Source organism: Anabrus simplex, chromosome 12, assembly GCF_040414725.1.
Source record: "Anabrus simplex isolate iqAnaSimp1 chromosome 12, ASM4041472v1, whole genome shotgun sequence".
In the NCBI taxonomy this organism is placed as follows: domain Eukaryota; kingdom Metazoa; phylum Arthropoda; class Insecta; order Orthoptera; family Tettigoniidae; genus Anabrus; species Anabrus simplex.
The window spans coordinates 64021913-64036940 of record NC_090276.1 but is presented as its reverse complement, the minus strand read 5'-3'; the positions used below and the strand labels follow the sequence as shown (position 1 = coordinate 64036940).

The following is a 15028-nucleotide window of genomic DNA, read 5'->3' as shown; positions in this document are numbered from 1 at the left end:
CCGTAGTGTGGACATCATCTGAGGAAACGCAAGTTTTGAACAAACTGATTGCCGTTTCATACCGATTTTGAAGTGCATGAAGGGTTTTCCGACTTTTATACAAAAATCGGATATAACGACAATCCGTTATAGCGAGTAGATTTTTCGCTGTTATGAATTCTCGCTAAAACGGAGTTCTACTGTACTTCCATTGACCTGTCTCTCAGTCTCATCCTTGGCTCTGACAATATGAAAGTGACGGGTATGAGTGGTGCTAGTAATACCATTCCTTATGCAGCCAGTACCTGCTATGAATGGTGTGAAAATATCGCCCATAGGGTCGGTTGGTGCATGCATTTCAGTGGGCTTGGCAGACTGATATGTAATAGCAACGGTTGGCTCGGTGAGGAAAGCAACGGGCAAGTACCTCACTCCTCATTTCCCTAGTATGCCTCTTCAGTGACGCCTAGGCTATTTATCACAGCTGTTGGCGTAGTTGCAGAGGATCAAACCAGCCTTCGGGCTGAATACCCAACATACAACATACATGCTAAACTTAGCAAGGTAAGTTCTGTAACAAAGTTACATTACAGCACTATTCTGAAGGAAATATGTATTTAGAACCACAGAATTTGTCATACGTGCCGTTATTGTTATTGCAGATGACTATTGTACGAAGAAATGACCCGAATTGCGGAGAAAAAGTTGTATCAATGAATTTTGAAAAAGAGGAACAATGTAATGATTCTAGTTCTGATGAAGAGGTTGATAATGTACAGACTGATGACATAACGCTGACAGATACAGATGTAGAAGATATACCAGCAGGGAATACGGAAATAAGCCCATGCAGTCATGATGACTCCCTTGTCACTGTGCTACGAGGCCATAAGCACAGAAGACTTGAATCTGAGAAGTCCACGAGTTCAACATCTGAAAATGAAGACTACTTAGAAGTTTACTCCCCACAGAGAAATGTTAATATCGTGATTGCCCCTAGGAATATTCTAAAAGGAAAGAATAATGAGCATCAAGGTGGCCGCAAGTTTCTGAGAGAAGACTTTCTCATACGTCTAAGTGAAGAACTCACCAAGCCATGGATGGTGAAGAGGCTGGAAACACCGAGCTTACAAACACATCTACAAGAAATTATACAGGGTGTTCTAAGCGATAGTTCATCTACCCAAAGTAAATGATTGATTATTACTGGCGAGAAAACTACAGTATTTGTCATATCTGTCGTGCTCAGAAAAGGCAAATTACGATAACATACTGCAGCGAATGTCACCACGCGTACAGCAAGGAACACAAGAGCACATCTTTGCACTAACTGCTGTAAATGAGACACCAGGGACTTGAAAAACTAGGAGTTAACACTCTGTAAAATAACTTACATGTTAATACATGCTTCGTATAATACATTTTGTGTGTAATTACATTTTATCATCATGGAAATAAATAGTTGTAAATTTTACGAGGGATTGTGTTTATGTACTACCAAATTAGTGTTTGTGTTCTAGGGTTGATGTCCTTCTCCATTTCTGTCAGCCAAGTTGTACGAATCTTCTTGTTCTGCCAGAAAGATGAACAGGCAATTGGTCAATCTTTTAGGAGGCAGTCTTTATATATGGCTGTAGAAAGCTTCTCTCCTTTTCCTAGCACAGAGCTTGGAATTGTGCCGTCTACAGAATTCTTCATCTTCCTTTACCGGATCTAAGATCTTCCTGAGAATTCTACTCCCTCTGACTTCCAATTTCTCCATCATACCTCTTCGGTTTAATGAAAGATACTCCATACTGGTTGAATGACTGATAGGTAGTGCTTCAGTTTCAGGTTCTAATATATACTCTTTCATACCACCAGCTAGTTTCCTTCCCCTTTATTCTTCCTCCAGTTTTCCCACTAACTTCTACTCTGAGTTATTATTATATATTTTCCAAAAATTGTTGCTAAAATTGCATATAAACCTAAATCCTGTGCATGAAATGAAATGGCGTATGGCTTTTAGTGCTGGGAGTGTCTGAGGACAAGTTCGGCTCGCCAGGTGCAGGTCTTTTGATCTGAATCCCGTAGGCAACTTGCGCGTCGTGATGAGGATGAAATGATGATGAAGACGACACATACACCCAGCCCCTGTGCCAGCGAAATTAACCAATGATGGTTAAAATTCCCGACGCTGCCGGGTATCGAACCCAGGACTCCTGAGACCATTTAGCCATGGAGCCGGACATTAACACATTGCTAATAAATAAGTGGGATACTCACTCACTCACTCACTCACTCGCATACACGCACTCACACAGTTACTTTACATAAAAACACTTTCAATTTACAAGGATTTTAAGACCCTTAAGAACCTTCAATTTGTGGCAAAATTGTTGTAAAGGAAGGTCCTTTACTTCACGAGGTAGGTAATTCCAGATTTGAGCAGAGCGATTGTAAAATCCAGATTGGTAAGGTGTTGTTCTTGCGAAAGGGGAGACTATGGACTGAGCGATATGATAGTTGGAGGCGGTAAAAGGGGGGATGCTGGGCTGAGTGGCTCAGACGGTTAAGGCGCTGGCCTTCTAACCCCAACTTGGCAGGTTCGATCCTGGCTCAGTCCGGCGGTATTTGAAGGTGCTCAAATACGACAGCCCCGTGTCGGTAGATTTACTGGCACGTAAAAGAACTCCTGCGGGACTAAATTCCGGCACCTCGGCGTCTCCGAAGACCTTAAAAAAAGTAGTTAGTGGGACGTAAAGCAAATAACATTATTATTAAAAGGGGGGGTGTCTAACAGACTCAAACGTGAGTAAACTTGTAATTAACTGCTGAAAGTAGTTCAATAAATTTATTGTATGGTGAAACATGCTACCCCTGTGTATAGTCATTTTAGTTTCAAAGACTCCGATATCCTGCAATAGAAAGATTATTTATCACCATACTAATCCAGGTTAATTTGAAAGATAGATTATAAAATAAGCCACAGTTAGGGGGTTATAAATCACCGAATACACATTTTTAAGTGTGATCATGTAGCCAACGTTAAACTGGAAATTCACAAGCTGACTATACATTTGCCAGTTTTTCAGGCATTTTGCATTTTGTGTCCTTATACATTCCACTGGATCCTTTATTGCTTTGTAGAAGAGTTCAGACTTGGGAAAGATCGGTACAGTTGAGGGAAGAAAACACACAGTTCATATACAATGTGAGACTAATGTACAAAGGGATTAAAAGAACAAATATATACTTTTTAACGATACTGTAAAACAGAAACACCTGGAGGTACTCATACATTCGGTTGCCCAGAGCTGACACCAACTTGGTTGTGGGAGGAAGCGAGAGGGAGAGGAAGGGAGAGAATATTGAACAATCTGTCTAATATCTACCTTTGTCTGCAGGTTTAACTGGCTAAGATTGTTGAAGACGAAACCAATTTTATCCTGAAGAGCTTCTGGAGGTGCAGTCATCTTTTCTTCTTTCTCTGTTGCTACTAGCAGTGTGTCGATATTGGTGGCATTTGCTATTGACGGCTGAAAAAAAAATTAAGTAACTGTAATGAAATCAACAATATTCCTTATTACATTAAAAAAAAACCCTAACACTGATAAATTAGCAGCATGCGGCCTTGTGCAGGTCGGCCGGACTAGAGAGAGAGGGGGACAGGTGAAGGAACTTTTTCTAAATTTTCTCCATAATACACAGGGTCATAAAACCTATCCGGCAGCTCAACCTTCGTCTTGAGGAAGTTCCACCTGAAGTTAAGTCCATTTTAACTCAAAAATTAGAACATTAATATTTACTCAGCCAAGTGCTAGACTATCAATCAATGTTTTTTTTGTTGTTGGACATTCACAAGGTCGGAAAATTCTAAATTCCCATAGAGGGAATTAGATATTTTTCACCAACAGAGCATGACAAAAATGTCAAAAACATATCAGATGCAAGACTTCTCAGGCGTTTGCTCTATTAACCAGCGTTACGTCTAAGGTCTGACATTTTTTTCACAAGGTCTATCAAAAAACTTTGTATTTTAACATTATACTGTCTCTGAAGACATGACATTTTAACTACAAATAGTACTTTTTCTTTTCACATAAGTAGGCCTGTTTAAGCGTATGTTTTAATTGTGCATTTGACGGCGTTATGTATAACTCTACAAATTTTGGATGTGTTATTTATTAGTTGAGTCATATGCGCGAACAAACTTCTATATTACATTTTTGTGGCATATGAAATATTCACGGAACAAACATATATGATGTGTCCTGGATCTGTATTTGTAGGTAGTTTGAGCATATCTCAACAGATGGCTATAGTATTCTGGAAATTGTGAAGAGAAATGCACTTGAAAAATAATGGAACAAAAGTCTTATGTTACATCGTTTCCCACGCGAGTGCTCGACAATGTCACAAATTGAATGCAATGTAACGAACACATTCTAGTCCGGAGAATGTTCTGGTTTGTTCAGTCTTATATTACTGAGTTTATTTAGTTACTCATCGACACCATAGTCATGCGATCTGACGCTAATAATGTACTGTTGTCCCCAAACAGTGTACACGAATTGACGAAAAACAGATGCAGGAAAAGGAAAAGTGACCCCAGTGAGTGGAAAACTGTTGTAGGCATCAAATCATTATAATTAGGCTAAAACTTTAAAATAACACTATTCTCCCCTGTATGCATACATTATGTGCGAATGAGCGAGTGCGTGCACTTCTAACTTGTTGGTTTACGAAACAAAAGTCTATGTCACATTCTCTCGCGTAGCCATGTCCCAGGTCAATCAATCAATCAATCAATCAATCAATCAATCAATCAATCAATCAATCAATCAATCAATCAATCAATCAATCAATCAATCAATCAATCAATCATTCATTCATCTTTATTGCCGTTTTTCTCAATATATAGGGAATGTAACATAGACGTTTGTTCGCGCATACGACTCAGTTGTAGCAGTTTGATGGAATGCCATGACTCTTACCATACTTTTATCATTAGGCTGAAGATGTCTGTTAAATAGAGACGAAACATGTTCCTTAAAAAAAAAAAAAAAAAGAGGAAAGGTGGAGATTACTCAAACACACTTAAAACTTGCTCAAGGTTGACAACACAAATTAATTATGAAATTCATTTCTTGTGGTGACTTAAATATTCGGATACTAGTATCAGCCAACACCGACGAATATCTCAACAGATACCATTTCCGATGATCACTCCATAGAATAAGTTCTTGATCGTGGCTTTTTTAGAAAATCGAAATATAAACTTGATTTTGAAAAACATTTTATGATAAATCCCTAATGCATTGTACAGCATATGTCAGCCCAGAAAAGGACATTTAAAATGAGACCTTGTCTGGCTTTCTAGCTCAATTATAAAAGAAACAAGAGCAATAATAAAATAGGTCTTTTGCACATCTACGGGTTTTGTTTGCACATTGCTCAGAATTTAAAAAGAATGGTATTTCTGTACTGGACGTGTTCACGGTAACAAGGAAATGCATTTTTAATTTTCCATCATCCCTGTATGTATATATGTATGTACGAACGAACGTAAGTACGTGTATCACGAAAAAATGGCTGAAGAGATTTTAGTGAAAATTGTATGTATAAAGTTGGGGAATAAGGCAATAGGCCCTACAATTATCATCATCATTTTATAGTTCCAGTTTCCTGGGTACTATTGGTGAGCCTCTTCCATTCTATCGTATTAAGATATGTTTTGTTGTTAATGACGTACTCTAGTGTCCTTCCCCGATCTGCAATGTCCACCTTTACAATGTCCATCCAGTGGGTTGTTGGTCTTCCCACCATCCGTTTCCCTGCCACATGTCCCTCCAAAATAACATATGCTGTCCTTGTTGGCTTCATCCTCATTACATGCCCAAACCACCTCGGTCTGGACATGCTGACCAGATCTAACAATGATGTAACCATCCTAGCTTCCTACAGGCACTACAATCTAGGCTACAAATAGTTTTATTCAAACTGAGTAAAATGGTAGTTTAGGGGGATTCTCAAATATCTGTTATTAGTGGTACTATCGATAAATACTACAGAATATGCAATTACATTTCCTGCCATTTATGTCTCATACAATTTTACTGTACCAGCTGTGATACAGAGATGTTCATGAATTTCGGTTTTTGTTGCTAAGTCCATATCAACGCTGAACCACAAGAAGACTGGTGAACAAAATTTAATGAAAATCGGTATGTAAAGTTAGGGAATAAGGCACTGAGTCATAACTGATGGCTTTATTCTATGAATATGACTCCTGCTATTGTTAATTTAGTCTTCGAGTTGATGTGTTGTTCAATGATGGCCGCTGTGGCTTCATGACTTGAGACGACATCCTCATTCCTGCGTATACCGACAGGTGACGGCCTTGTGCCACATCAGCCGTGGAAAGTTATTCTTTTCACCAGATATATAATTCTTCTCCTTGACAAAAGTTCTTGTGGATAACTTATTGGACAATGGATCCTAACTTATTGGAAAATGAACCCAATACATTTGGGCACGGCATTTTTGTCTTATAAACGTGTTTTTAAACATTTTAAAAGATGCTGTTATTACCTCTTGCATTTTCGAGAGACTGATTATTGTTCTTATCTTTGGGACACTCAAGGTAACGGTATCCTTTGTACCTATAATTTAGGTACTTGATTTTCTTTCTGCTGCGAGTTCCCTTGTATGTTTCTGTTACTTTTATTATTTGTGCACGCCACATTTTTCTTCTGGGTGTTTTCTATTGATCTTTATATTTCTTGATCTTTTGATAGCGAAATGTATCACCTTCATGATGGGTGATTTGTTGAGTTATTGGATTGTGTCTGACATGCGCCTTGTTATTCTACATATATATTGGTACATGTCCTCTCGGTTATATGTAATCTATGATTTATGCTCCGTACATTTCTTGTGAATGTGTGTTCCTTGTGTGGATTTTCCGTTTCTCTGTCATTCATAATCCATGTCAGTGCTGGGCTTTACTAGCATTGTATGGGATAGACACGGTTGAAGTTTGAAAGTACTTATGCGACTGCTACTCCTATTTCGGAAGGGATGCCGATATTTACACATACTACGTCTTTTGAACCTTTCCGTGATTGACTTTGATTTGATGATTTTGATTTGAAAATTAAAAAAAAGGTCTTACCGTGTGTGAGAGGTAACATTTGAGTTGGGTTTTATATATGCAAGGAATATCTCTTGGAAACATTTACTCCCTTTTTGGGATTTACTGTATTTACCCGAATAATCCCCGCCGTCGAATAATGCTCGCAGCCTCATTTTAGAAAGGCTCATTTCGAAAAAAATGAAGTGAACTAAAATTCCTTTACGCAAATATCACTGCTATGAAATATATTTTCCATGAAAATAAGCAAGTAGGTCTACTTACGTGACAGGTATTTCATTAATCTGAACTTGCAATAGGCTCGATTCCCTGTAGATGGGAAGATTCATTGTCTCTTGCATCACTAGAATCCTCTCCTAAATTTCTTACAAGTTCGTCACACTCCACATCTAACGCCCGTAAGCGGCTGGAATATCTTAATTGAAAGATAAAATCACAGCTACGAGTTATACGATCAAGATTATGTAATTAATAAACGTCCGACACATTTTAGTTTATCTAAAGCTTCCGAACATAACCTGGAATTCCCAACACATAGGTAGGCCTAAAATGAATTCTCGATTATAGCTAATATCTTGTACGGCACACGACTGGCTGACTTTTAATGAAGAATGAAGGACTACCGACTTATTTTTTGAGTGACATACAATGTGTAGGCTATAGTTGGTTTTTCTTATTCCCTTCGTTAATGCTTTCTCCCATCAAGTTCAATAACAATTCACTCTCTTGGAAAGTCATATTAGGCCTCTTTCTCCATTTCTGCTCAATAGTGGACATAATTTATGCAAATTTTTTGCAACCCCGGATGGAATCCAAAACTTGTTTACAATTCGATAGTGGCAGCAGCATGTAGTCATTTGTTTTCTGTCATCAGTATGAAAAAATGCGGTTCAAACTGAGGTTGAAACGAAAACTTAGTTTTGGTAAACCGAGATAATAAATTCTGTGGTGAATACAGAAGTGAGCGTTATCCGAAATAATGACATATCTGAGTTTTGAAAATCTAAGATAACAGCAAAAGTTACCGACGTTGGTGAACACGGGCCTAAAACACTTCTCACATGTGGTCTCTTTTTACTGGACAGTAACACGACCGATGGTGGATAATTCTTTTCGTGCAATGTAAACACTTGAAATAGACACACCGGCAAAATCTGATGTTAGTTTTGCGATACAGTAAAACCTCATTAATTCAAAGTCTTCGTAATACAGAAATCAGACTTCCAATTATGTGATTTCGAATTAACAGCCATCTTGTAATTCAGAAATGCCAACCCTCACCAGTTTCTGTGGATTCTGCTTTTCTGCGTACTGCCTGCTACGTGATATTGTGGCTTTCCTTAAAACGCTGAATACAAAAGAATTACGATTTCACTCTATTTTCAACTGTGAAACACACCGAAGTGAGTGAAAGTGCGGAAAGCTACCCCTGCACGTTCCGGAAGACGCGTTCTATCGTGACGTGGAGAAGTCTTGAATTTAAATTACTCATAAAATAAGGTACTATTTTTAAAAATGTAGCCAGTTTAGAATAAAAATTCTGAATTGTTTTCTGTTTAAATATGACACATGGGGACAGTTTTCTTTCATCTACGGTTGCATAAAGCATAACTGTACACTCAGCATCGAAAACTAGGTGAGCCAGGAGCCTGTTGGCAACCTTGACGCAAATAAAACCCACACCCCAATTTCGTGCCTCGAATAAAAAAAAAAATATGCGGTGATTATTCGCGAAAATACGGTATAATCCAAGTCGTGGGTTATTGCTGTATTGAGATGAAAGTAATACACAACTACTATGTAAGTAAAGCTATTGTTTTATGAGTAGGGCCTCACCATATGAATATGTTCTTTGTAAACATGACTGAAAACAAAGTCTGATGTAAGAACCATAAATGTACATTTATACGTTTTCCCCTTTTCTATTTTGAGTCATTATCCTGTTCTCCCGATTTTTAAAATAAACCTTCCTTTTAAATATTTCCTGTTTTGTATGTATGTAGACTAGCCTCTGTTTGTTTTCTATGGCCTAGGAGGCTCATCTCCAGTTCATGACCTGTTCGCTGGTCACTTCCAGCCACGGTCCAAACCCAACCTTTGGTATCATGATTAATGTTATGGCACTTAATTTCCACTGAGCACTCTATAATCATCATGATCATGTTTCTCCTAGATCAGGTGTATCATTATATCTTCATGGGAATTTATCGTAGTAGAGATTCATATAATTAGCGGATACAGGTGGTTCAGCACTTACAGTCTAGGCTAACAATAATTTTATTCACGTTTGATGTAATGGCAGTTTAGGGGCAAACGCCCAAAATTTAATTTTTAATTGCCTACGTTATGGGTCCTATCGAAAAGTACTACACAACAAAAGTTATACAGAATACAATTTCTTATCATTTGTGTTTTATACAGTTTTACCATACTGACTATGTTAATAGAATTGATAAATTTATTCTTTTGTTGCTTAGTCCATATCAACACAAAGCATTGTTAACATGGAAATATTGTTCAGTCGCAATGGTTTTTGTCATGATTGTCCACATTGACAAAGAAAATTGTGAAGATTATTATAAAAATGAGAAATAGCAAAAGGATTATTAAAGAATCTGTGACTTTCTGTGTAAAATATCATCTTGGATATGACCTGTGGAATATGTCTCTTTCAAAGAAATGTTTAGTATATGGTGTAAAATATTATTGTAGAATATTTTATTTGGATTCCTTTCATCTATCTATATTTGGAAATGTAACTACTAAATTGCAAATTACTATTGTTGTAATGTTCTGAAAATTTTCGTTACGCGGACCTTCTGTCTGCCCCTGTCGATTCTAGAAGCATGTTTTTACTAATTTTGGAAGATGGAAAGTTCACGATTAGGGTTAGGAGATGTTCTGGAATATTGTGAAAACACTGCGGCTTGGTATGTACCGGTTACGACCTGTACATACCGTATTTTTTGACTATTAATTGTACTTCGTCATCACACAAGACATTTAGAGCGAACTTGTTTTGTTTACGTTCGGAGGAGCTAGCAGGCGAGCCGGCGACAGCTGTGTGTGACGTAGCTGCAGGGACAAGATAGACTACCCGCCTGACGCCACGTGTAGCCTGCATGGCCTGGTATGTTCTGGGTATGAACGTCACCCCTTCTGATCATTCGATGTGGAAAAGTTTTAAAACTTCTATAAGAATAATGGCAGTGACTTGAGCGATACGTCATTTTGAAGAGGATAACGTAAACGTCTCAAATTATGAATCTCAAGAAAATCCGTCAAGGGATTCGCGAGATAATCAACTTCGAAGAGATCACGTTATCTGATGACGAAGGAGCCCCAAACTGAATATAAGCTGAGTTCACTAGACCAAATCAGACAGTCATAGCTGGGTGTCCAGCCTGACTCTCCACGCCACTGTGTTCGTCAAAGTGCTGACAGAGTCTAACTTTGAATATTCAAAGTCTTCTTGTGGGACTTTAACTCTGACAGTCGTGTTGAAGTTATGAATTGTGCGCGTGTGAACTCTGATGTAAAACAAAGTCTTTATAATGGACACTGACTCTATCAATAAAGTTGAACTTATAATCTGTGTGCATATTGGAACTCTGATTATGACAAGTCGTGTATTGGACTTAGGTGACAACAGTTGAGTTAAACTTATATTCTGTGCGCATGTAGAAACTCCTCGATATAACTTACTTTCGTTCTTGTGGAACTGAGTTTATTACAACGTTACCTGTGTGAAACTTAGCCCCTGAACAAACATTACTAATTTCAATGTGACACTACAGCGATATACTAGAAACTGTGATATTTCTTTTTAAATCTCAGACAGCAGAACTTAGTCTCTGAACACATATCATTAATTTCAGTGTGACACTACTACGTTATACTATTAACTGTGACATGTTTGTTAAATCTCAGTCAGCATAATTTCATTAATAAACAAGGGTGTTTATCGAACTTTCACATGTTAATGCAAGTGATTACCATAATCGTGTGCTACGACACCAGTGTTTCACTCCAAACTCAAACTGTGTTCTTTATCCAATTCAAACAAATTTTGCTTATTATTTCTTCTGAACAATGTGTGAATTATTTGTGTGTGACTGACAGCAGTGTCTGATAAACTCCCGAACAGTCACCTATTTTATTTAATGTCAAGTGCGCCTACCAACGAGCTGTCCTTTCATTTCAACCTTATTTCTTCGTCAATGTGTTTAGTATTATTTCATGACTGACAGCAGTGTCTTTGATAAACTCTAGAGCAGTCATACATTTCTTTCAATGTCAAGTGCTACTTTATTTAGTGGAAAATCACCACGAACTGTGCCAAGTGCGTGAACAATTTTCAGTTTCATTATTTCTATTCATGAACCGTGCTTTATTTTTTTCCAATCTCGATGCTACCTGCATCTTCATCTTTAGTGAACTTATAAATTCTATCTACAGGATTAAGAGTGAATTCGACTGCATATCACAACCATATTAAATGAAACAGTGCTGTTTAAACCAAAGTGTCGGGGACTGTGTAAATTTGGACACTCGTGTAAATTATGTGACGAGTGGTTACCCCGCAACATCGTCGGAGAACGTTGGACATCGTCCAGAACGTCAAAAGTTCGAGACTCAAGCCCATATCAAACCAACTTGGGTGTTCCGGGCCTTATCTCAACATAATATTGGCAACTTCCAGAACGTGTTCCAGCCCCGTTCAGCCTGGTGAACTGGGAGCACGGGTCATCAAAAGGCGATGTTGAAGACAGCGACTATCAACAGTAAGGTGATGTGCACTTTAAAATTCATTTTCTGAATTAAAACTATTATTCAATCTATTTAAAATTTTCTTGTAGATAGGGCCCTGCTTCCTGTACCAAACCCTAGCTAGAAACCACCCAGTACTGCCCTGAGATGTACTTCATGCTAACTTTAATATTAATTCATAACGTCGGGCTGTTTTACTGGTACCATAAGGGGTTTTAATTGGTGGATCTGGGTGGCAAGAGGGAAATTTCTGTGGTCTGATTGGTTACTCGGTGATCGCACCGGGGCCACCCTTGCCTTCTCAAGAGAGTGAGGCAAGATTTCGTGATCTTTTCGTTTCTCGTCAGTCCAATGATCAGATGTACGCTGGCGATCCTCCCTCCCAGGATGGGCTGCCTTGGGGTAAGCTTTCATTTCCATCTTAATTTACATTTAATTTATGCTTATATTTTCCATAGGAGTTTACCCCTACTCAACCAGACTCACTACTCAATTACTCAGATGACTTAGCTTTTCAGATGGGCCTGGCCTGTTTCATTTTGGAGGCATTCCCCCTTTTCCTTTGCTTTGGTAAAACGTGTAATTAAGTAGATTAATTTTATTTCCTTCGGGGTTTGCCTCCAGTAACTCCGTATCACTTGATGCACGCAAGTTTATCCTCTGCCCCGCATCAGAAGTGTTTTTGGTGTGGGAGTAAGTTGAACTCGCCTTGAAGGTCACGGCGCAATATATTGCGTGTCTGAATTTGAAGTGATATATCTTCGTAGCTGTATGTCTTTGAACAACAACTGAAAAACGGATAACTCCCGGCATCTCTTGGCTATTTTCTGAAGTCGTTAGGTTTATCACCATGGGGAGCACTGGAAATGAAATTTTTTAAGCGGATGTATCCAGCTTTAGCGAGTCAATTGCAAACAGTTGAAAACAGCTGCTCAAAGTCGAGCCCGACGATACAGTTTGTGAAATTCTTATGAATGATGAAAGTGATTGTTTAGCATTTGAAGACAGTGATCGAAGATGACGTAGGAGGTATATCTGGAAATAATTCAAGTGCTGAATACTTAAATGAAAGTGAGGATGAGGTCTTACAGGCGCCAAGTCCAAAGTGAACGAAGGTAAATAAAGCGCCTTATCCCCCCAAACGAACCAGGAAGAAGACCACCTTCAAGAGTGTGCCATGTGTATGCTCACACATCAAGAAGGGAGGAAAGGAACACAAGGACTATCTACCATTACTAGGAGTGCAACAAAACTCGCCCTGTACCTTGTTTTGAGGATTATCATACCAAAAACATTACTAAAAATGATGTTTCAAACTTTTGTGCTTAAACTAGTTGTTTGATGTCTTGTTAACATACTGTGTCAAATTCATTCGTTTCATTAAAATATAATGCCTCTTGAGGGTTGTTTTACAAATATGTGCAAAAAACTAAATTTTGGAGTTTGCAGAGGGCTAACTTACCTGACTCTCAAAGGGTTAAGTATTTCTGGGTCCCCTTTGTTTCCATTACGTGGAACGATTGTCTGAAAGCGTGTTAACTTTCACCTAATTTTGTATTTGTATCATGTGGTTTCTATTAGCCTTAAACGTTGTATTCTGGAAGTTGTATTATGTAAAGGTATCCTTGGTTACCCTCTTTGACTTAAAAGAAAAGCCCTTGGCAAATTACATCTATTTTGTTGTTTGGAGATATCGTAACTGGATTTTTGAATTGATGGATTTTGTTCCGAATTTTCTTTGTAATGTTCATTTTGGAAAATAATATCACGGGTTAAGGGATCACCGTTGATTTTTCCAGAAACCCGCAACTTACGTATCCCAATGACCCTGGTAGGGTTTTCATGCCCGCTCCATATCCTTTTATTATAGTTGTCACGTTGCCCAACCTGATGTTCATTTGTTTAGACTTGATGGAGTTTATCTGATGTTGGGTTTGGTGCTATGGATGTTTAAGTGCCGTGTAATTTAATTTTTCCTTCTTCTTTGCTATGTATTGTGTAACCACTGGAAACCAGTTACAGAATCGGAAGAAATCTAAATGTGAACGACTACAATATTGAAAGCTCATAAAACTGATGATTACATTGACCACTGGTGTGATGTGATTTGTTTCTTCTGCTGTCACTCATCTCCGACAGATGCGTTTACTGCTGCATCCCGAGTAAAACAGCATGCCTAAATAATGCGGAAAGTAGCCGGGGAAACTTTGCTCTTGATGTATGATTGTCCCGTCAACAATGGGTACTACAGTTAGTGTATATATATAAAACATTTGTGAAAAATAGTCACCTTTGAAGATGTGCAACTTCAAAACCAACTTGTTTACTGATCAAAGATTTGAGTTTCATTGTACTAATCAAATGTATCAAATTTCATTACAACCTAAAATGGTGAGACAGACACCTTGTGTTGACTTGATGAGGAATGACCCCATTACAATGTAATCAGTATGCTACCAAATGGAAGCTTTTGTAATTACCCGAGCTGGTATTGCTGTTGTGGTGGTGGTAGCCTTTGCCACAGTCGTCGTGGTTGTCACAGTCGTAGAGGTCATGGTCTTGTACGCAGTAGTGACCGCAGGCATTGGTGATAAAATTCCCATCAGGTTAGCTGGAAGAACAGGTCCCTGTGGCCTGGTAGGTGGTTCTTGTGATTGTAAACCATATTCGACATACTAAAAACAAAGAAAGGATACGTTAAAATTTGAATTTACTTTGTTAACAGCAATTAACAACACAAAAAAGCACTGACAAATTTATTTAATACAGTATTGAATAGGCGGATCTTCTCATCCTTGTTAATAATGATAAATAAAAATGAAATAGCGTATGGCTTTTAGTGCCGGGAGTGTCCGAGCACAAGTTCGGCTTGCCTGTTGCAGGTCTTTTGATTTGCCGCCCGTAGGCGACCCGCGCGTCGCGATGAGGATGAAATGATGATGAAGACGACACAAACACCCAGCCCCCATATCAGCGAAAGTACCAATTATGGTTAAAATTCCCGACCCTGCCGGGAATCGAATCCGGGACTACTGTGACCAAAGACCAGCACGCTAACCATTTAACCATGGAACCGGACATAGTGATAAATCATCAATATGGACAAAAATGAAATTCACTTCATAGGACTGGACTACGCTCACA

General features: G+C 38.5%; 1 protein-coding gene across 7 annotated transcripts in view; it reads right to left on the bottom strand.

Annotated features, from left to right (window-relative positions):
• The window catches only part of Not1 (CCR4-NOT transcription complex subunit 1), a 403150-nt gene that overhangs the window by 228666 nt on the left and 159456 nt on the right, over nt 1–15028 (bottom strand). For all 7 annotated transcript variants that reach the window (XM_067156230.2, XM_067156231.2, XM_067156233.2 and 4 more), the window contains exons 16-17: nt 14365–14559; nt 3354–3497 (exon numbers count right to left, since the gene is read on the bottom strand). In XM_067156230.2, the coding sequence (XP_067012331.2) occupies nt 3354–3497; nt 14365–14559 (339 nt within the window). The remainder of the gene's footprint in view (nt 1–3353; nt 3498–14364; nt 14560–15028) is intronic.